Raw genomic sequence first — 23,424 nt, 5'->3', positions numbered from 1 at the left:
CAGCTGGCAGGGGTACTCTCAGACATCTTCAACTTCTCTTTACACCAGTCTGAGGTCCCTACCTGCGTCATCACCTCAGTACCGAAGAAATGCCAGGCAGTGTGCCTTAATATTATCGTTCAGTGGCTCTGGCATCCATCATTATGAAGTGCTTCGAAAGGTCAGTCATGGCATGAATCAATTCCTGCCTACTGCCTGGATTCACTACAGTTCACCTATCACTGCAACAGGTCCACAGTAGATGCCATCTACCTGGCCCTACACTTAACCCTGGAACACCTAGATACAAAGACATGAATGTCAGACTCTTATTCATAGATTACAGTTCAACCTTTTAACACCATTATTCCTACGAGATTCATCTCCAAACTTCATAGCCTGGGGCTCAGCTCCTCCATCTGCAATTGGGTCCTAGGCTTCCTAACCCACAGACCGCAGTAAGGTAGGCAACAACATCTCCTCCACAATCATCCTCAACATTGGTCTCTGCAAGGCTGAGTCCTCAGCCCCTTACTATGCGCCTTATACATTTTCAACTGTATGGTCAACTTCCCTTCCTATTCGATTTTCAAGTTTGCTGATGACACCACCATGTGGGTCGGACCTCAAATAATGACAAGACACACTACAGGAAAGAGATAGAGAATCTGGTGAACTGGTACAACGACAATAATCTCTCCCTCAATGTCAACAAAATGAAGGAGATAGTCATCGACTTCAGGAAGCATAGTGGAGGGCATGCCCTGTCTGACTCAATGGAGATGAAGTAGAAATGGTTGAGAGCTTCAAGGTTTCAGGTGGCCAGATCACCAACAAGCTGTCCTGGTCCCTCCATGCGAATGCTATAGTTAACAAATCCCATCAATGCCTCTACTTTCTCAGGAGACTGAGGAAATTTGGTCAGCTACAACTCTCACCAACTTCTCTGGATGCACCATAGAAAATATTCTTTTCGGTTGAATCACAGCTTGGTATGGCTCCTGCTCTGTCCAAGACCACAAGAAACTAAAGAGTCGTGAATGAGGCCTAGTCCATCAGTCAAACCACTCATCCATTGAAACTGTCTACACTTCGCTCTGCCTCGGAAAAACAACCAGCATAATCAAGGATCCCACGCACCACAGAAATACTCTCTTCCACTGGGCAAAAGATAAAAGTCTGAGATCACATACCAACTGACTTAAAAACAGCTTCTTCTCTGCTGCCATCATATTTCTGAAGGAGCCCACCTTATAATAAGATCTTTCTCACATGCCAGCTATGATTATAACACTACATTCTGCACCTTCTCCTTTCCTCCCATACGTACAGTCTGTACAGCACAGAAGATACAATACTTTTCATTGTATATTAATGTGTGCCAAAAATAGAATCTGGCCCTCACCTCTTTTCTTGGTTCCCATTTTTTCTTGCACTCCTCTCCCCGCCCACACACTCCACTACATCTCCAGTCTGTCCAGCCCCTCATCGTTCATTTCCTGCCCCCTCGCTCTCCCCACTGCTCTCTCTTTATCCCCACGTCCTTCCCCCTCTCTCTCTTTATCCCCACATCCTTCCCTCCTCTCTCTCTCCCCCGACGTCAGTAGTGGGAAGATGTGCATAGAGTCCGAAGAGATAGGAAAGGCGCTAAATGAATATTTTCGTCAGTACTCTCACAGGAAAAAGATAATGTTGACGAGCAGAATACTGAAGTACAGGCTGTTAGGCTAGAAGGGATTGAGGTTCATAAGGAGGAGGTGTTAGCAATTCTGGAAAATATGAAAATAGGCAAGTCTCCTGGGCCTGATGGTACTTATCCTAGGATTCTCTGGGAGGCTAGGGAGGAGATTGGAGAGCCTTTGTCTTTGATCTTTAGGTTGTCATTGTTTAGAGGAAATGCCAAAAGACTGGAGGACAGCAAACGTTGTCCCCTTGTTGAAGAAGGGGAGTAGAGACAACTCAGGTAATTGTTTGTACTGTCTGTGTATGTCAATTTGTATTTCATTGATGACACCTATTCCATCTACAGGTGCTACAGTCCACCTTGTTGACCAACAAGGGGCATGCACTCGGCAGGTTGTACTTGGATGGTTCTTGGGTGTTGATTCGAGAGGTGCCCAGTGCGTCACGGCCGTTAGTGTATGCTAATTCTGGACTGGTCAATGGGCAACACGTCAGCTCAGTGGTTAGCACTGCGTGCTGGGCAGTTACAGAGATCCAGGACGGACCTCCGACTTGGGTTAATGCCTGTGGGAGTTTGCACATTCTCCCTGTGCTTGCGTGGGTTTTCCCCGGGCACTCCGGTTTCCTCCCACATCCCAAAAACGTGCTTGTTAGGCTGACTGGCAACAATAAATTGTCCTGTAATTGGATTCCCCTTAGTTCAGCATAAATGTAACCCTCTAAATTTCCACCCTCGTCATCATGAGGGTTCTTGTGCACTCGGTACCGACAACCTAGCTCATCAGTAGGCCCCTATTAGATCTGGGATGACCCTAGATAGCTAGTTGTACCATCTCTAGCTTAGACAACAGCTCATGTTCCTCAATCAAGATCAGTGGGCCCTTAACCGTGGTTCCGCTAGAGGTAGTCAAAACCGTCGACGAGCGATGTAAAGACTTGAACAAGGCACTCATTGAGTGTATTAAAATAGAATAGCGAGCCTTACTTCTGTTGTGGGCAAAGTTTTGGAAAGGATTATAAGAAATCGGATTTATAATCATCTAGAAAAGAATAATTTGATTAGGGATAGTCAGCATGGTTTTGTGAAGGGTAGGTTGTGCCTCACAAACATTATTGAGTTCTTTGAGAAGGTGACCAAAGAGGTGGATGAGGATAAAGCAGTTGATGTGGTGTACATGGATTTCAGTAAAGTGTTTGATAAGGTTCCCCGCAGTAAGCTATTGAAGAAGATATGGAGGCATGGAATTGAGGGTGATTTAGCAGTTTGGATCAGAAATTGGCTAGCTGCAAGAAGACAGAAGGTGGTGGCTGATGGGAAGGTTCATCCTGGAGTTCAGTTACGAGTGGTGTACCACAAGGATCTGTTTTGGGGCCACTGCTGTTTTTCATTTTTATAAATGACCTTGATGAAGGGGTAGAAGGATGGGTTAGTAAATTTGCATAAGTCACTAAAATTGGTGGAGTTGTGCACAATGCGGAAGGATGTTGCAGGTTACAGAGGGTCATGGATAAGTTGCAGAGCTGGGCTGAGAGGTGGCAAATGGAGCTCAATGTGGAAAAGTGTGAAGTGATTCACTTTAGAAAGAGTAACAGGAATACAGAGTACTGGGCTAATGGTAAATTACTTGGTAGTGTGGTTGAGCAGAGAGATCTCAGTGTCCATGTGCATAGATCCCTGAAAGTTGGCACCCAGATTGATAGGGTTGTTAAGAATGCATATGGTGTGTTAGCTTTTATTGACTGAGTTTCAGAGCCATGAGGTCATGTTGCAACTGTACAAAACTCTGGTGCAGCCGCACTTGGGAGTATTGCGTACAGTTCTGGTTGCCACATTATAGGAAGAATGTGGAAGCATTGGAAAGGGTGCAGAGGATATTTACCAGCATGTTGCCCGGTATGGTGGGAAGGTCATAAGAGGAAAGTCTGAGGGACTTGAGCTATTTTTGTTAAAGAGAAGAAGATTAAGAGGTGACTTGATACAGGCATATAAGGTGATCAGAGGATTAGATAGGGTGGACAGTGAGAGCCTTTTCCCTTGGATAGAGATGGCTAGCACGAGGGGATAGAGATGGCTAGCACGAGGGGATAGAGATGGCTAGCACGAGGGGATAGAGATGGCTAGCACGAGGGGATAGAGATGGCTAGCACGAGGGGATAGAGATGGCTAGCACGAGGGGATAGAGATGGCTAGCACGAGGGGATAGAGATGGCTAGCACGAGGGGATAGAGATGGCTAGCACGAGGGGATAGAGATGGCTAGCACGAGGGGATAGAGATGGCTAGCACGAGGGGATAGAGATGGCTAGCACGAGGGGATAGAGATGGCTAGCACGAGGGGATAGAGATGGCTAGCACGAGGGGATAGAGATGGCTAGCACGAGGGGATAGAGATGGCTAGCACGAGGGGATAGAGATGGCTAGCACGAGGGGATAGAGATGGCTAGCACGAGGGGATAGAGATGGCTAGCACGAGGGGATAGAGATGGCTAGCACGAGGGGATAGAGATGGCTAGCACGAGGGGATAGAGATGGCTAGCACGAGGGGATAGAGATGGCTAGCACGAGGGGATAGAGCTTTAAATTGAAGGGTGGCAGATATAGAACAAAAGTAAGTTCTTTACTCAGAGAGTAGGAAGAGCGTGGAATGCCCTATCTGCAACAGTAGTGGATTAGCCAACAATAAGAGCATTTGAATGATAATTGGACAAACCTATGGATAATGTTGGAATAGTGCAAGTTAGACGGGCTTTAGATTGCGCCAACCTGTGAAACCAACAGAGGACCAAAGGGCCTGTACTGTGCTATAATGTTTTATGTATCCCCTCTCTCTCTCTCTCTCTCTCCCAACATCCTCCTCCCCCCATCTATCTCCCACCACACTCCCCCCGTCCCCCCCACCACACACTCCCCCCGTCCCCCCCACCACACCCCCCTACCCCCCACCCCCACCAGTCCCCCCACCACACCCCCCATCCCCACCAGTCCCCCACCACACCCCCCATCCCCCCCCACACCCCCCATCCCCCCCCACCCCCACCACACCCCCCATCCCCCCCCACCCCCACCACACCCCCCATCCCCCCCCACCCCCACCAGTCCCCCACCACACCCCCCATCCCCCCCGACCCCCACCAGTCCCCCACCACACCCACCATCCCCCCCGACCCCCACCAGTCCCCCACCACACCCACCATCACCCCCCACCCCCACCAGTCCCCCACCACACCCACCATCCCCCCCACCCCCACCAGTCCCCCCCCACCCCATCCCCCCCGCCACCACCCCCCCGTCCCCACCCACCACGTCCCCCACCGTCCCCCCGCCCCCACGTCCCCCACCGTCCCCCCGCCCCCACCACCCCCCCGTCCCCCCGCCCCCACCCCACCCCGCCGCCCCCGCCCCCACCCCACCGCCCCGACCCCCAACACCGCCCCCCCCGCCCCGCCACCCCCAACACCACCCTCCCGCCCCGCCACCCCCAACACCGCCCCCCGCACCGCCCCCCCGCCAACCCCAACACCGCCCCCCCCGCCCCCCGCCAACCCCAACACCGCCCCCCCCGCCCCGCCCCCCCGCCAACCCCAACACCGCCCCCCCCGCCAACGCCCCCTCCGCCAACCCCAACACCGCCCCCCCCGCCCCGCCCCCCCGCCAACGCCCCCCCACCACCGCCCCCCGCCCCCCCCCCCACCACCACCCCCCACCACCACCCCCGCCCCCCCCACCACCACCACCCCCCCCCGCCCCCCCCACCACCACCACCCCCCCCCGCCCCCACCACCACCACCCCCCCCGCCCCCCCCACCACCACCACCGCCCCCCGCCCCCCCCACCACCACCCCCCCCCGCCCCCCCCCACCACCACCACCCCCCCCCCGCCCCCCCCACCACCACCACCCCCCACCACCGCCCCCCGCCCCCCCACCACCACCACCCCCCACCACCGCCCCCCGCCCCCCCACCACCACCACCCCCCACCACCGCCCCCCGCCCCCCCAGCACCACCACCCCCCACCACCGCCCCCCCAGCACCACCACCCCCCACCACCACCACCCCCCACCACCGCCCCCCCACCACCACCCCCCCCCGACCCCCCCCACCACCGCCCCCCCCACCGCCCCCCGCCCCCCCACCACCACCGCCCCCCGACCCCCCCCACCACCGCACCCCCCACCGCCCCCCGCCCCCCCACCACCACCGCCCCCCGACCCCCCCCACCACCGCCCCCAGACCCCCCCCACCACCGCCCCCCCACCACCACCGCCCCCCGACCCCCCCCACCACCCCCCACCACCGCCCCCCCACCACCACCGCCCCCCCCCACCACCCCCCGCCCCCCCACCACCACCACCCCCCACCACCGCCCCCCCCACCACCACCCCCCACCACCACCCCCCACCACCACCCCCCCCCGACCACCACCACCGCCCCCCGCCCCCACCACCACCACCGCCCCTGCCCCCACCACCCCCCCACCACCACCCCCCACCCCGTCCCCCCCCACCCCGTCCCCCACCCCCCACCCCACCCCCACCCCCCACCCCGTCCCACCCCCACCCCACCCCCACCCCGTCCCCCCCCACCCCGTCCCACCCCCACCCCGTCCCCCCCCCCACCCCCCACCCCGTCCCACCCCCACCCCACCCCCACCCCGTCCCCCCCACCCCGTCCCACCCCCACCCCGTCCCCCCCCCACCCCGTCCCCCCCCCACCCCACCACCACCCCCCACCCCGTCCCCCCCCACCCCACCACCACCCCCCACCCCGTCCCCCCCCCCCACCCCACCACCACCCCCCACCCCGTCCCCCACCCCCACCCCACCACCACCCCGTCCCCCCCCCCACCCCACCACCACCCCCCACCCCGTCCCCCCCCCCACCCCACCACCACCCCCCACCCCGTCCCCCCCCCCACCCCACCACCACCCCCCACCCCGTCCCCCCCCCCACCCCACCACCACCCCCCACCCCGTCCCCCCCCCCACCCCACCACCACCCCCCACCCCGTCCCCCCCCCCCCACCCCCCACCACCCCCCACCCCGTCCCCCCCCCCACCCCACCACCCCCACCCCACCACCACCCCCCACCCCACCACCACCCCCCACCCCGTCCCCCCCCCACCCCACCACCAACCCCCCACCCCGTCCTGTCCCCCCCACCCATCAGCCCCACCCCCCCCCACCCCGTCCCCCACCACAGCCCCTCCTCCTCTATCACCCTCATTTCTCTCCAATTTGCACTATTTCCCCTCCTCCATCTCTCCAGCTCGCCCCGAATTTCCTCCTCTCCTGTTACCTTTCACACTATTTTGCTTTGCTCTCCCCTGCCCCCCCTGCTGCCCTCCCCCCATCTCCGCTCCCTCCTCTTCTCCTCTCTGGTGCGACCCACTGTCCAGGCCGCGACCACCGAACCCGAGCAGAATAAAACCCCACGCAGCCCAAAAAGCGGCGAGCGAGAGCCGGCTCCTCACCTGATTGAGTTCGCTCTCGGCCGCGATCCTTTGGTTGGGGTCAATGGTGCCTTTGAGGGCCTGTATGATCCGGTTGGGATCCATTTTGTTGAGCTTCTCCCCCCACCCACCCCCGCAGATCCCTCCTTTCCTCTCTTTGGCCCTTGATGTAATCGGGCCGAGCGGGCGACAACGCCACTCAGTGATTGTGTTTCTTTTTTTCTTTTTTCCTCCCTCCGCACTCGTGCGTAACGCGCGTCACTCAAAGGTGGCGCCAAACACTAAATTTAACCGGCTCTCGCGCCTTGCGGCCTGCCGACGCCAGCCTTGGTCACCATGGTAACGTGGCTTGCCGCCGCCATTCCAGCCTCCGGACAGCGAACTTGTGTGACGTCACCGTACGGAGAACCTTGGTGGACGTCATTGTACGGCAGAAAGTGACGTCAATGCACGGCAAAATGTTACGTCCATGTACAACCCGTGCTACGTCATCGTACGGCAGAACATGCATGACGTCACTGTACGGAACATGTAATCTTTGCAGCTCGGACTGCTTCTCAAAATGTTTCCTTGAGCAAGGGAAATATCTGGCTGTTCAGGAACTTAAAAATGTCTGATGGCCTGCCACTGGCCAGGTAGGCTTCATATTCTATCCAGTGCTGTGGGTGTCGGCACTGAACAGCCAGGTTGTGAACCCTTCAGGGTTGGCCTGGGGTCTCCAGCCACTGATGGTCAATCTCCTTACTCTGGTTGCTCTGCACAATCCTGGAGAAAAGTCCTGTTCCAGTCCAACTCAGGCCTACTCCCACAATTCTTTTTCTATGACATTGGCACCAAATCAGACTCTTGTCTGAACCTGGAAAAATCTTATCGATTTTGCTTCCAATTTCCTTCTCTGTCATATTGACACGGTCACTTCTCTGATATTTCCCTTCCTGTACCTCTCTGTCTCTCTTTCTGATGGTAGACTGACCGTCAATTTTCATTACAAGCCCACAACTCTCAGAGTTCCTTACTCTATATAAGGACTCTATCGCATTCTCCCAATTTCTCCAACTTCATCACATCTGTTTGGAAGATCCCACCTTTAAAAATGATGCTTCTAACATATCTGCCTTTTTCTTTAACTAGCTTTCCCCCTTTTGGTTCACAGTTGATTGTGAACCAAATTGACTTTGACCCATTTCCTGCACTTCTGCCCTTGCCCCTCCCTCTCCCTCCCAGAACCATCAGAAGGTCACCTAGACTTCAATTTTCACCCCACCAGCCTCCACATTCAAAGAGTCATCCTCTGCCATTTCTGCCAATCCCAGCATGATGCCAGAAACAAATACATTTTCCCCTCACCCCCACTCTGTCATCAACATGGCAAGTACCGCACCCTCTGTGGCACCTCCTCATCACCACCAATTCATCTTCTATGGCACTTTCCCATGCAATCTTAGAAAGTGCAACATCTGCCCCATTACCTCCCTCCCCCTCACCATTCAAGGCCCCAAATACTCCTTTCAGGTGAAACAACATTTCACTTGCACCTCCTTCAATTTGGTCTACTATATCACTGCTCTCAATGTGGTCTCCTCTACACTGGGGAGAGTAAACACAGACTCGGTGACCACTTTGCCTAACACCTTCACTCAGTCTGCAAACATGACCCCAATCTTCCTGTCACTTACCATTTTATCTCTGTACCTTGCTTTCATGCCCACATGTCCATCCTTGGATTGCTGCAATGCTCAAGTGAAGCCCTAACATAAGTTGGAGGAGCAGCATCTCATCTTCTGTTTCGGCATATTACAGCCCTCAGGACTCAACACTGAGTTCAACAACTTTAGATTGTAGCCTTTTTCCACCATCTTAACCTTTTCTATTTATCTCCTAAACATTTTTTGTTCCTATGCAATTTTCACACCCCCCCCCCCACCCCCAGCAGCCACCTGCCACTTTTCTTAAGATTTGCTAAATCTTTGTTGCAATCTCTCCTAGCTCTACTGTTCCAGCCTGTCTTATACAGTACATAACCCAACTCATTTTTCCTCTCTTTAACTTTGAAGAAGAATCAAATTGTCTTGATTTGTTAGTTCTGTTTCTCTTTCTACAGATGCTCCCGGACCTGCTGAGTTTTTCCCCATCGTTCTTTGTTTTAGATTCCAGCATCCAGTATTTTGTTTTCATTTTAATGGTGATGTTTGGTCCATTATGTTTGATTGACAATCAATGTCTTGATGAATACCTGATTAACAGAGGAATTATAGTTCGTATAGAAGTCCAGGAGTTATTTGTGCTGGGGTGGATTTGCTATGGTACTTGGGCTTCACCAAACTCCTTAAACTAGTGCAATTCCTCCAAACTGTATGTACTCTGCACACTGAGGAACAAGGGGGATTTTGTATCAAGATTTGCACAGCGACTTGTGGGATGGGATTTGTTTCTACAAATCTACGTGGATGGAAATCAATGGAATGTGACAGCCTTGTGCATGAGCAACTGTCAACAAAATGTCTCGTGGGCCACACTCAGAAACCAGATGGGCCACAATGTGACCTCACTTCCTCCACCCCCCCACCCCGGCTACATTCTGCCAGCCACTGTCCTGTACAAATGCAAGTTTTCTACTGCGCTGTCTGATATTGCATGAATATTGTTTACCCCCCGTTCAGTAATTGAATTTGCAAGTAGATTATAGATATGTACAATGTGACTGATTGCAGGTTAGGTTGATTGGCCATGCTAAAATTGCCCCTTGGTGTCCTGAGATGTGTAGGTTAGAGGGATTAGTGGATAAATACGTAGGAATATTGGAAGGGGTGGGTGCCTGCGAGGATTGTGGTTGGTGCAGACTCGATGGACCCAATGGCCTCTTTCTGCACTGTAGGTTTCTGTGATTTCTATGATTACAATATAGTCACTGTGCAGCAGAAAGTTTGTTGTTTCTTGGGGATGGTCTGTTTTGCAGATATACTACAGTACAATTTGTACCAAATCTCCTGTGAGTTGACGGCACAAGGCAAAAGTCTATCCATCAGTGCATTCAAATGTTGTGTGAAGCCAAGTGGCTAAGCTGCATCGAACAACATTATCAGCTGCTACCTTATTTTCTCAGACACTGAAATAGTACAGGGCTATTATTTGTAAAGGTACTAGGTCCAGGCTAATGAAGTCTTTAGCAGAATAAAAGAACGGTGAGCTATTCAGCCAAAAGAATTCTGATATTACTTTCCTTGACAATGTGGGCTGATTCAAAAGGACTGGCCAATCAAAGCATCTGGATCAATTATCAAATATTTCAAAAATACCCAGAGCAATGATCAAAATGAACTGGAAGGATAATGATGAATTTATGAAAGATTTGGGGCCAAAGTGAAGATTACAGAGTGAGAGAAAGATCAGTGTATGATAATCTTCTCATGACTTGGTAAAGAAATAACATCCTCCCTTCCAAAAATGAAAATCTGCTTTACTCAGCCATTATCAGGTAGAAAAAACTTTAAAGATCAAGGATTTGGAAGGTGCTGTCAGTGAAGTTTTGGTGAGTAGCTGCAGTGCATCTTGTATGTGGTATACATGAATGACAGCCATGGTATTTAAGTAGGAGCAAATGTTTAAGGTGATCAAACGGTTGTCAAATGGGGTACTTTGTCCGGGATGGTGTCAAACTTCTTCTGTATTTTTGGAGCTGCACTCATTCAGGTCTGTGGAATGTATTCCATCACACTCCTTATTTCTGTTTTGCAGGCATCTAAATGTTAATCAGGATTTGATGCTTGTAGGCATGGAACTGCAAATGGAACTGGACGCTACACAAGCAATGGACATACTCACTTCTGACCTAATGATGCAAGGTAAGGCAGAATAGGGTGGTACAGCAGTTAGCGCTGTTGCCTCACAGCATGAAGGACCTGGGTTCAATTCTGACCTGTGAAGTTCATATGTTCCGCACATGACTGTGTGGGTTTTGTCCGGGTGCTCCGGTTTCCTCCTACAATCCATAGATGTGCAGGTTAGATGGATTGGCTATGCTAAATTCTACCACAGTGCTATGTTAGGTGGATTAGCTTTGGGGTTATGGGAATAGGGCGGAGGAGAAGGCATGGGGAGGATGCTGTTTTGGAGTCAGTGCAGACTTGGTGGGGTGAATGGCCTCTTTCTGCACTGTAGGAATTTCATGATTCTATGGATAAGACATTGACGAAGCAGCTGAAGATGTTTGGGGTTAGAACACCACCCTGAATGTGGAGAGTGCAATCCAGATGTCTGATTATACTGCTTTTGAGTAGGTCTTGAGTACCCTGTGCCTGCCAGTGACGTGATGTTATATCAGTGTCAAGTCTCATATACTAGTGCCTTGTTCCATTTCTGGATCAAGTGCCCTGTGACTTGTTTATGTATCAGCTCGCAGACCAGTAGAGTTGGGAGTTGTTGGTGGAGGCAGGCAGTTCCAACATGATTATGTGCCAGGTTCAAGACAGTTTTTCACTCAATCTGGTGTGTAAGGTGAACTTACAGCAGGCCCCATGTTCTGGAAGGAATTTGCCCACTTGCCTCCATTTTTCTGATGGAATTGCCATATAGTTCTCTTGTTTCGCTGGCAAAGTGAAAGAGAGGGACAGCTGAACTTTTGACCTGCCTTATTAGCCTGTGCTGCTGGTATAGTGGTAGAGACTTGCTGTAATACATTTTGTTTAAAATTTGACTTTTTTGTTTTTGCCTTTCTGGGAAGCGCTTAGAGCTTTTTGTGTTGGGGGGGAGGCGGGGGAGACAAAAACACAGCTAAGGGAAAAGAATCAATACATGTGAGACTTAATGAAACAAAATAAAGCTGCAGGTAAACCAGCTGAAAGCACAATGCAGGCTAAAGTTGCTTGAAGCATTAGATAGCGGACCTGATTCCGACAGAGGAAAGAAACAACCACGAGTGCAGCTATCTGCAGTAAGCGAAAGAGGTGAAAAATCATTTCATTTAGATATGTCTTCAGATTTTTGGGGAGCATGATGAGTAAATGAGAGTGCAAACAAAGATTATCCATAATCTTTTTGCGTGGCAGAAGGCTGAATGGCTTTCTCCTGTGAAGAGTGTTCCTAAAAACAGATAGTGCCTTTCTACTTTGGATGTCTGCTTGATTTCCAACAGTTGTAAGAAAGATCATTAACATTTTTCCTGAATAATATCACATCCTGAGCAACTACAAGTCTCAACTCCCCCTTCCTAATAAGGAAAGGAATCCCCCAAAATGATATGCTAGTAGTTACACACAGGAGGCTATAGAACTAAACATCATCATTGGACAATATCCTGGATTATAAAAGGCAGTTCATTTTTCAGTGAGACAGAAAATAAAGTGACAAAATAGAGGGGATAAGGAGGGATTGGGTTTGCTTCATTTTGCTACAGCACCCCACATTTTGTGAGAATATTTTATTATTTATTTTTAAACATACATTTAATGGCTGTAAACAAAGTCAATGTACATCCAGAAAACCGTGCTCCAGCATTTCATGTAAAATCTGAAATGTCTCAACTGTTGAGGAATACTGCACCCCCTACATATTGCAAATTTACACAACTCACTTTCAATGCAGATTAAACAGGTAACAGCATAAAATGCATTCCCCATGGGTAAGAAAGACAGCACGAGCTACAGTATAAGTAATAACATCGCCGCCCTCTTCATGTCATAGTTCAAGTAAAAATACCATACGTGTTTGAATATAAGCTAGGCATTGACAGTGTAGCTGTCTTTACAGTTCATACACAAGAACATTTCCACAATAAATATCTTGAGCAATTTAGCAATGGTTGTATCCAATAGAACTGGCATGATGTTCCATGCACCCTTTAAGACACTGTTTCTCCTCAAGCTCCCAAACTGTTTCAGCAGTTGAAGTTCAATTTCCCTGAAGTCTGAGATGTAATGGGAACTTGGATAAGGACATGTCTCTATACAGTCTGCAATGATACGAGAATGAGTGCGCGTAATACCACCACGACGCTTTTTGTTTGTATATTGTATCAGACTGTGGGAAGTTATGTATTGTAAACTGCAAAACTGTGCAAACTTGATTGTGGTGGTAATTTATTCATGCGTCTGCCTCATTTGTGGTAAGATGCCATGGCCTGTGAAGAGAAATGAGCCAGGGTCAGTAAGTTCAGCTTTTCTGTTCAGGGTACCTTGTACAATTCATCGAACTGAAGTCTTGAAATACGGTGTGCAACAGTCTTACTGCAATATTCTGGCTGACCAGCCACTGCCCTGCCAAGCCAGTGATGGCCCATATCATGGCGATTAATATGACAATAGAAGGTCATGGGTTCCATCCCACTCCAGAGATTTGGACCCACAATCCTGCCTGACACTCCAGTACAGTACTGATGGAGTGTTGCTCTATCGGAGATATAAGTCTTTCAGAAATGATACTAAACCAAGCTTAGTCTGCCTTCTCAGGTGGATGTGAAATATATCATGGCACAATTTCTAAGAAGTGCAGGGTGTCCTTTCTCAGATCCTGCTCAATTTTTATCCCTCAGCCAACAGCGACCTCGCTGTGCACAACCATATCCTACATTACACCAGTGACCACCCTTCAAAAGTGCTTCATTGGTTGTAAAATGCTTTGAGATGTCCTTGACACAGTTTGCAGCTGCTTCATTCAGTGATTCAGATGCATGAGTAACTGTGTCTCTGCATCATCTTCATGAGAGATGCACATTTTCTTCATGGGACATTGACTGGTTGAAAGGACCAAGTTCCTTTTTGTGATTTGTTGCTTGCAGTGTTCCCCATTACTGAATGACGGAGAGGCCCTGCGACTTCCAGTGTGACAAGCGCATTGTAGCGCAAATCCAAAAGATGCAGGGCCAACACACGCCACCACCCAAGCGCTTAAACCTTCAAATAGCAAGTGTGGAACAAGTGCAATTTTGGGCTGATGTCCACAAATTACAAATTAATTATGCTTTAGAATTTGCATCTGTACTTCCAGCCATTACTGGCATCCTCTCAATTCGTGAATACTGAGGAGGTTCACAAGAGGAGGCTTTTAAAAGTTAAAATGGATTAATATTTTAACATGAAACCTTTTTTTAAAAGTCTGATCAATCTTATTCTAAAAGTAAAATCTCTGACTACTTTTTAAATATCACTTTTTAAAATGATTTTTCTGATCAAAATGGTGGCTGTACTTTAAAAATGTTCAGATTTTTACTTTTTATCATGTCCACTAAACCCTATTTTCCAAAGTCCTATTGCAGCAGCCAGCTTTATACAGTTTTTGGGATGCAGTCACCATAAGTCGCTCTCACAACCGGCCTGCCTTCAACGACTGCACTAGACAATAGCACAGAGACTTCACTGCTACCTGTGCCGGATAGATTCTTCGCTCAAGGCAACTGAAATTGCAGTGAGTTGCTGCAGAGATTTATTCTATGTCAACAGCAAGGGACATTACTTTGCTCCTGACTGCAAAATCCAGGCTATCAGTCTGTTTAGGTCAATGTAAAGTACACGTGAACATTACAAAGGAGTTTTACTTTGAAATTCCACACCAATGGCATGGATTTTCCGACCCAACTGTGGCAGGACCCACCGTGGGAAATTCAGCAGCCCAGCCAAAATTCCATTGACTTCTTGTCATTGATTGGATAATCCCAGTAGTGCGTGTAGCCAGGAAATCCCACCCAATGCTTCCTTCCCAGCATATTAGTTTAGCAAGGAAAGCATTTTTAATGCAGTAACTTGCATCAGGTATATTATTGACGTTTTAACATCTAAAATCAAAGAAGTACCACCGTTCATCTCACAGTCTTATTGTCAGCTGTAATGAGCCTCTGACTGCATGGTGCACTTTTCAGATTCTCAATAGCTGGAACTCATTAGCACATGGGGTGGTTGAAGCACACTGCATTGCAAATCGTACTGAAGGGGTAGCAACGTAAGCATATTCAGGAGAAATGAATAGAAGATATGCTGTTAAAAATAAGTAAGGTGGAGAAGGCAGTGTAGTGGTAATGTCACTGGACTAGTAATACAGAAAGACACAGTTTCAAATCCCAGCACAGCAGCTGCTGGAATTTAAATTCAATGAATAAAATCTGGAATTGAAAGTTAACTTCAGTCACTGTGAACATGAAACTATCATTGATTGTTGTAAAAACCATCTGGTTCAACCAATTTCCTTTAGGGAAAGAAATATCCCAATTTTACATGAGATGGCCCACAGCAATCTGGTTGATTCTTAAACTCTGAAACAGCCTAGCCAGTGCCTCAATACTACAGAAATTAGGGATGGACAACAAATGTTGACCTTGGCAGTGATGCCCATGTCCCAAGAACAAATTATTTTGCCTTTTGTAACCACCAGACATCTTGAGGCACTTTATATGGATAGGATAGAGGTGGAGAGACTCTTCCCGCTCAAAAAAGACAGTAGGACTAGGGGGCACAGCCTCAAGATAAAGGGGAGGCGGTTTAGAACGGAGTTGAGGAGGAACTTCTTCACTCAAAGGGTGGTGAATCTCTGGAATTCTCTGCCCGTTGAAGTGGTGGAGGCTGCCTCGCTAAATATTTTTAAGAAGCGGGTTGATGGGTTCTTGATAAGAGAGGGGATTAAGGGTTATGGGGAGAGGGCGGGAAAGTGGAACTGAGCCACAACAGATCAGCCATGATCTTATTGAATGGCGGGGCAGGCTCGAAGGGCTAGATGGCCTACTCCTGCTCCTATTTCTTATGTTCTTATAGTCAATGAAGTGTCTTTGAAGTATAATCATTGCTGCAATATAGGAAACACAACAGATAATTTGCAGTGAACTCTCACAATATTGGGATAATCATCAGATCATTTTTTTGACAGTATTGCTTGAGGGACGAATATCGGGGATAACTTCCCTACTCTTCTTTGAAATAGTGTCATGGGATCTTTTACATTCGCTTGAGAAGGCAGGCAGAGGTTCAGTTTAGCATTTCATTCAAAAGATGCCACCTCCAACAGTACAGCACTCCTTCAGTGCTGCACTGGAATGTCAGCCTTGATTCTTGTGTTCAAGTCCTGGAGTGGGAATTAACCCAGAAATGTGTGACTGAGAGGCGAGAGTGAGTACCATCCATGAGCCGCAGTTTACGTAGTCTAAACAAGGCTGCGATTAAATAATTAGAATGGGAGTAAGCTGGTGTGGAGCATGAACACTGACATAGGCCTGTTGGGTTGAAAAGCCTGTTTCTGTGATAGAAATTCTATGTAAAACTTAGTAAATTTAGAATCAAAACCACGGATTTTCGTTAAACCGCAATCAAATCTATGCTGCAAAACAGCATTTATGCTCTCACCTACTGCTAATGAAAATAGCTGGGAAGCCACATCCAAATTTACATTCTTCCCATCAATGTACCAAATGTGAAGCTGTATTTGTTGAATAGGGTGAAATAAGGGGAAGGTAAAACAGTGGAGACAATATTGCTGGCAGACTAACATCAGGAGTAATCAACTGAAAACATATCTGCATGAGGAAACCTCTGCCTTGTGGATTTTTTGCTCGCGTTTCACAGCACTCAGCATTCCAACTGAGCAAGTTACTTGGATCATCAGTTTGAATTGAGCAGTTTTCTCCATTGCATAGAATTGTGTTTAAAAGGAATTCTCACCACCACCACCACCACCACCCCCCTCCCCCTGCCAGTTACTTTGCACAACAGACCTAGCAAATGATATAATTGTACAAACTAAACCTCGCAGGAAAAGGTTTTGTTTTTTCCCCCCGTTTCCTTGCCTTCTGTTGTAACTGCTGCATGCAATCTTTTTCAACAGAGTTTGTTTTTATTGGAGCAGCAAGGCAAGAGAACTACTATTGGAGTATTTTTATCCTCTCTTCTATCCTCCATTCTTAAAGCAGAATGAGTTTAATTCTGGTACGATGCAATCAATCAGTGACGACCTCTACATTGATATAAATGTTGCCTTTTAAAGGTCCACACTACCAGTTTCCTTTCCAAAGGTGACCATTCAGACCATCATACTGTGCAGGCTCTCTGAAAGTGTGATCCAATTTGTCCCACTTCTATTTCCCCACTACATTGTAAATTTCTCCTTCTCAAATGTGTGTCCAGTTTTCTTTCAAAGCCCTTTCAGCCACCATATTCCAGACCACTGTACTCATTGTATTTAAAATAATTCTCACCCCCACCCCAAACTCCCCAAGTTCTTTTGCATGACAGAACAAGTGAGTGATATAATTGTACAGAGTACACATGGCAGGAAGAAGTTTCATTCATAAGAACAAATGTAGAACTGCTGACAGAACAAAGGGATTGCTGTACATCAGGCCCTTATTGTAGCTTATTGTCCAATTCTTTGTGTGTTTTTACTGATGCACAGATTTGGTCGGTGTGGGTTGCTGTTTTTGGAATTATTTAAGGGTCAGTTGGATGGAAGATCGCAGCCTGTTTCTGGATGGCTGGGTTAATGGCTCTCCTCGCTACTAGTCATTGAACTCTTGCAGCTTTTTCCCCTATTTCCTCGCCTTCTGTTGTAACTGCTGCGTACAACCTGTATCCGCAGTTTGTTGTAACTCTGGAGAGTAAAAGAGGAGAGCACTAGTATTGGGGCATTTGTATCCTCCTCTTTTCCTACTATCCATTCCTAAAGCAGAATGAGTTTAATTCTGGTATGATGCAATCAGTGGTGACCTTCACATTGATATCCTTTAACATGTCTCCAGGCAGCAGTTTAAATTTTAATATATAGACATAAGGGCAAGTGAGTTTGATTGCACTGGTTAGAAAATCACGACCATTGAAACCATCCCTGACAACGAACACCTACCGGTAACTGTTTGAGTAAGCGCTAGGTTACTTTAGGGAACTAATACTGAAGTCAATTTCTGGGTTAAACAAATTAATTTGGAAATGAACCCTTGTACATTATCTTACAGAACTTGGTGAAAGAATCTTACAGAATGTAATGTTTCTTATCAAATGTATCAACATGATGTTTTGATGGAGGTGCTTAAAATAAACAGGTTGACACCCAAGCCAATACTGTGAACATGTAAAACATTGGAATATTTACGAGAGCATTATGCAACAGTATCACAAGTACTGAGAAACTGCTAATGCCAAAGGAAGAGAGAAATAGGATCCTGACATTTTCCTCTTGCACCCCCTCAAAAAAACCAGACACAACCACAAACTTTAATGGGAGGTTGATGGTACAGAGCTTGATTACTGTTGGAAAAACATGACATTTCATCAAAGCCTTTTGTCTTAACTCTACAGGACAGTTCATAAGAATACCAATAGTGAAGGGAACAACAACTTATACTGCAGGGGAAGAGTGTGCTGAGCGATTGGCAAGTGGACTCTGATTGATAGAGGCAGTGTCATGGAGAATGCACCAAGGAACAGTCAACAGCCAAGCTTTGGTACTTTGAGTTTGAATCAATATCAGCCTTTACTACAAGGCAGAGTACAACAGTAGGGAAGTCTTGCTCCAACTGTACAAGGCATTAGTGAGACCACACCTAGAGTCCTGCCTACAATATTGGTTGCCTTATTTAAGGAATATACTTGCATTGCAGGCATTTCAGCAGAGGTTCAGAAGGTAGGTTCCTGGGATGAAGAATATGTTTAAAGAGAAAAGGTTGAGTGTGTCAGACTGATATACATCAAATGAGGGGTGATCTTATTGGAACACACAAGATTCAGACGAGGTTTAGCAGGGTAGATGCAGAGAGGATGTTTCCCCTTGAGGGGAACCTAGCACTAAGGAGAATATTTCAGTATAAGGAGTCACCCATTCAAGACTGAGATGAGCAGGAATTTCTTTTCACCAAGAGTCATGAATCACCAGTCAAGAGAGTGGTGGAAGCCGATTCATTGAATATATTCAAAGGAGATAGACAAGATTTGAACTATAAGGAATGGCTGGAGTGTGAAGAAGAATGATTCCAACAGCACAGTGTGCCATTGGTGGGAACATGCTGTGTGCAGACTGTCACAGTTCCTATATTACAACTATGACTCCATTTCAAAAGTACATCATTGACTGTAAAACACTTTGGGGATGGGCCATGAAGGGCATTATAATGAAGACTTCCATTTATCACAAACTAATTAGACTTAGAAAGCGATGCCAGAATATTTGTCATGACTACAATCAGGAAGCAGGAATTCAAAGAAGTTGAAACTGATTTTGCAATGAAATTTTAAATACTTGTGGCAATGTTAAACATATCTCATTGTAATTTAAAGTTCAATTATTTAGTTAAAAGGGATTCATGTGCCTATTTTAGCAAAATGGACCATGAAATTTTCAACAGTACATGGCAGAAGTCAATCTAGACACTAGGGGTGAGATTCTCAGCAGTGGGAAGTGGAGTGCTGTTCACTGGTGGCGGGATACTCAGGTCCTGCCACTGTCAATACAATTTGCCATTGATGTCACCCCACGTCACTGTGAAACTCACTGCTGGCAGAACCAGAGAATCCCACTAGCACGAACAGCCTGCGAATTCTGGCCTAAGTCAAATCAATAGCAGTACCATATCCCAAATTCCACCTGCTTTGTGAAAAAGCAAGACACACCAGATGATGGAAACAAAATAAAAACAGAAAATTCTGTAAAAACTTAGCAGATCAGGCAATGACTGCAGAGAATGGGTTAACATTTCAAGGCAACCATTGTGCATCAGCACCAGTTCACCTGTTAGATATGTTGGTGCTTTGAAGAAATTTATTCTATTTCCCTTTTGCTTTGTTTATTGCGTCTGAGAGGATGTTTCCACTAGTAGGAAAAACTAGAACCAGAGGGCACAACCTCAGGCTAAAGGAAGGATCCTTTAAAACAGATGAGAAAGAATTTTCAGGCAATGAGTGGTGAATCTGTGGTACTCTTTGCTGTAGAAGTCTGTGGAGGCCAGCTCAGAGTATCTTGAAGACAGAAACAGATAAGTTCTTGATTAGAAAGGGAGTCAGGGGTTATGGGGAAAAGGTAGGAGAATGGGGAACGAGAAAAATATCAGCTATGATTGAATAGCAAGCAGACTTGATGGGCAGAGTGGCCTAATTCTGCTTCTATGTCTTCTGCCCCATCCATCTTCAGAGATAATATTTTCACCAGTTTGCCTAAACAGTAAGGCTTAAAAGCTAATGGGCAAATTTCAACAAAACTTGATTTTTTTTTGGTGAAACTAGATCCAGAGGAAAAATAAAATAGCAGGTGATGGGGCAAATTGACAAAAAAAGTTTAGATTAGTTTCATTTAGAACGTTATTGCTAGAATGTTCTGGATTGTCTCAGCTGCTGTGGTAGAATTTTTCACAGCTGTCAACCTGTGAGCAGAGTTTTCAGAGCAGGTTATTGATTGTGGATGTGCTTGATATTATTGAAGCTCTTAGATTTCTTTTTGCAGTTACAAAGCATTGACCAGGCAGGGAACAGCTTCAAGGAAGTGCTGTATAAAACTGTAGTGATAGCAACACAGCATGGCTTAGGTGCACACGCTTGTCACTTTGAAGAATTTGAAATTTTTAGTTACAATATTTTAATTTTTTCAATTCCTTCATTAGTAGGTAGTGATCAAATATGACCAAGGATTGATGTAATCAGGCATATGGCACAACTATATGAATAACAATTAAATCTACATAAAATAGATTTGTTTCACACTATTTTGTCTCACACCAACATCCTTTCAGTAGAGAATATTGATTCAGTTATATCTCCCTTCAAGGGGAAATATAAACAGGAAATATAAACAGGAAATAGGACTAGGCCATTTAGCTTCTTGAACCTGACCTGCTATTCAAATAGATTCTGGCTGACTGCCAACCTCAAACACCGTTCCCATGTTCCACAATACCATTTTCTCACGCTATCCCCATATTTAACATATCAGTCTTGAACATACTCAATGGCTGAGTTTCCATAGTCATCTAGGGTAGAATTTCAAAGATTCAGCACATTGCTTTTCAATCATAGTCTGAAATGGCCTCCCTCTTATTCAGAGGCTATCCCCTACCTCAACACTGCAAAGCCCTGTAAAGTTGTTTTGATGCAATCATCTCATTCTAAAAATTTTTACACTGGGTAGATGGACCTTCAGCCTCTTCTTAGCCAAGTTTTTTTTTTAATTCTTTCTCTCCTGCCAAGGCATATTCCACCTCATTTGTCCAATAATTTAGCTATGTAGCATAGGAAAATCCAAACTGAATCTGTTCACAGTGGCTGCTTTGTCTCATTTGCATTATAGGGAGTCAGGAAGGTTACATAGTGCCCAATGTTAGAGCTATTGTACAGCAGATGTATTCTAGATTAAGCAAGTTGGAGACAAATAGGAATGTACATTTAAGCACTTTACACCCATTTATAGATGGATTCCCTAAGGTTGAGGTGGGAACCTTTACCATAAAGCAATACACACACCTTATACTTGTTCCTGGAGAAATAATCAAACTTTATTATATAATTTTCCTCCATTCACTGCATTTCCTGGAAACGTAATCTTGTTGATTAGAGTTGGGAGTCTTTTAGAGATGACAAGCCTTGCCCTGCCTCCAGTTCATTGGAATTAATCATAGCACTCCAACCCAAAGTGAATTTCACATAATTTGAACTTCATTTCAGATTGATGTATGTACATGAACACAACCAAATTTTCACCACAATATATAGTGTTATGGATAATATTTTAACCACCAAAACATTTAATTTTTTTTTTGCGAGGGATGCTACTGTTGCAATCACCAGGATTACAACTCCACACAAACTAGGAATACAAGTGGCATTTATATATTCACACCTTGAGCACTGTAAAACAGGGTACTTCATAAAGTGTTAAAACAGAATTTGGCACTACCATAGAAGTTTAGTCAAAAATAGTCTTCAAAAAAAGGTGAAGGAAAAAATGCATGGGGTTTGGAGGTGAAGGTGGCTGCTTTAGGGAGAGAATTCAAATCTAGGCAGCTGAATGAGGGTATGTATTGAATGGCACAAAAAAAGTCACATCCTTAGTGATTGTGCAAGTCCACTACACTGCAACAGGTTCAAAATTGAGAGAATGATCAAAAACAGAATATCAGACTAAGGAATAGACTCAAACAGTGAATCAATAGAAAAAAAAGGTCAAGTGGCAGCTTTGTTCACTGGCTCATGTTAAAGACAAAAATCATTAGCTAGGCTAAGCAACCATTTGTCTTACAGCCTTAAATGTGATAAAGCATTCTAAGTGCTTCACGGGAGCATTTTAAAACAGTTTGACACCAAGCCATTACAAGTTATTAGGTCAAGATAGTCAAAAGCTTAACCAAGAACTAGGTTAAGGGATGCCAAAGTGAAGTAGGCAACTCCTTTGGCGGGGGGCAGGTGTCTTGGACCCAATGGTGGAGCAAATATAAAAATTAGGAATGCTCAAGAGACCAGATTGAGTAGCAGAGTTCTGAAAGTTGTGTACTTGGAGATAGAGAGATAGGATGGGAAAGGCCAAGACCCTGGAAGAATTTGAAAATCAAAAATGAATAAATTTTAAGTCAAGGTGTTGCTTGATCAAGAGCCAATTGCAGATCAGTAAGCATAGGGTTTAGGAGATTGAGATTTAGTGGGTGAAAACACAGGCTGCAGCATTTCAGATGACCTCATGCTTATGGAAGGTCAGGAGCGTGTTGGAACAGTAATGAAGGGGTAGAGCTTCAGCAGATGAGCTTAGACAGAGATGAAGTCAAGTAATGTCACATTGGTAGAAGCAGGTGGTCTTAGTATAGCATGAATTTGGTTGCAAGCACATCACCAGGTCAAATGCAATACCACAGTTGTGAACAAACCAAAAATCTCTGTCAGGCAGAGATGAATCTATAGCTCTGGGAACAGAAACATTGTCAGTATTTAACTGACACTAAAAACTGTACATGCACCACAGTATGGGGTGGGCTGCTTAAGGCTTGCACATCAGAACAGCTCTTTAGTCTACAGCAGTAGCACAGCTGCATCAAGACAATGTCACCATAATGTTTCTACAAAGTGAGTCCTCCCATTATGTTGGCAGTCGAATGGCTGAAGCAAATTGGTCTACTAGATCTACCCAAAATTCTCCATGCTCATCTGTTAACAAAAAAAAACAGTAGATTCCCCAGGCATATCAACTAGAAAGCAAGTTGGTGTTAGCACTAGATGCAAGTACAGATTGACATCAAATCCACAACTAAAGAAACAACTGCAGTGGAGAAGGAGCACTGGTATCTCAGTGGGAGAATATGGATTCTACCAGTCACTCAAATTAGCTTATTTGGTCCAAACACTGTAAAGCTGAACAAATAGTTCCGTTTGATTT

At 46.7% G+C, this 23,424-nt stretch overlaps 2 protein-coding genes across 3 annotated transcripts in view; both read right to left on the bottom strand.

Annotated features, from left to right (window-relative positions):
- Nucleotides 1-7,266, bottom strand: part of ipo8 (importin 8) — a 111,078-nt gene extending 103,812 nt beyond the window's left edge. Inside the window, exon 1 of one of the 2 annotated variants that reach the window (XM_080190682.1) lies at nt 7,135-7,266. In XM_080190682.1, the coding sequence (XP_080046808.1) occupies nt 7,135-7,218 (84 nt within the window). In that variant the 5' untranslated portion in view covers nt 7,219-7,266. The remainder of the gene's footprint in view (nt 1-7,134) is intronic. The other variant, XM_080190683.1, reaches the window with a different exon arrangement.
- Nucleotides 7,267-12,567: 5,301 nt separating this feature from the next.
- Nucleotides 12,568-23,424, bottom strand: part of caprin2 (caprin family member 2) — a 69,319-nt gene continuing 58,462 nt past the window's right edge. The window contains exon 20 of the mRNA XM_080190680.1: nt 12,568-13,228. Coding sequence (XP_080046806.1) covers nt 13,188-13,228 — 41 coding nt within the window. The 3' untranslated portion in view covers nt 12,568-13,187. The remainder of the gene's footprint in view (nt 13,229-23,424) is intronic.

The sequence above is a fragment of the Carcharhinus amblyrhynchos genome, chromosome 6, assembly GCF_965287045.1.
Source record: "Carcharhinus amblyrhynchos chromosome 6, sCarAmb.v2.hapA, whole genome shotgun sequence".
Classification (NCBI taxonomy): domain Eukaryota; kingdom Metazoa; phylum Chordata; class Chondrichthyes; order Carcharhiniformes; family Carcharhinidae; genus Carcharhinus; species Carcharhinus amblyrhynchos.
The sequence above is the reverse complement of the archived record's forward strand: the minus strand, read 5'-3'. Positions and strand labels throughout refer to the sequence as shown.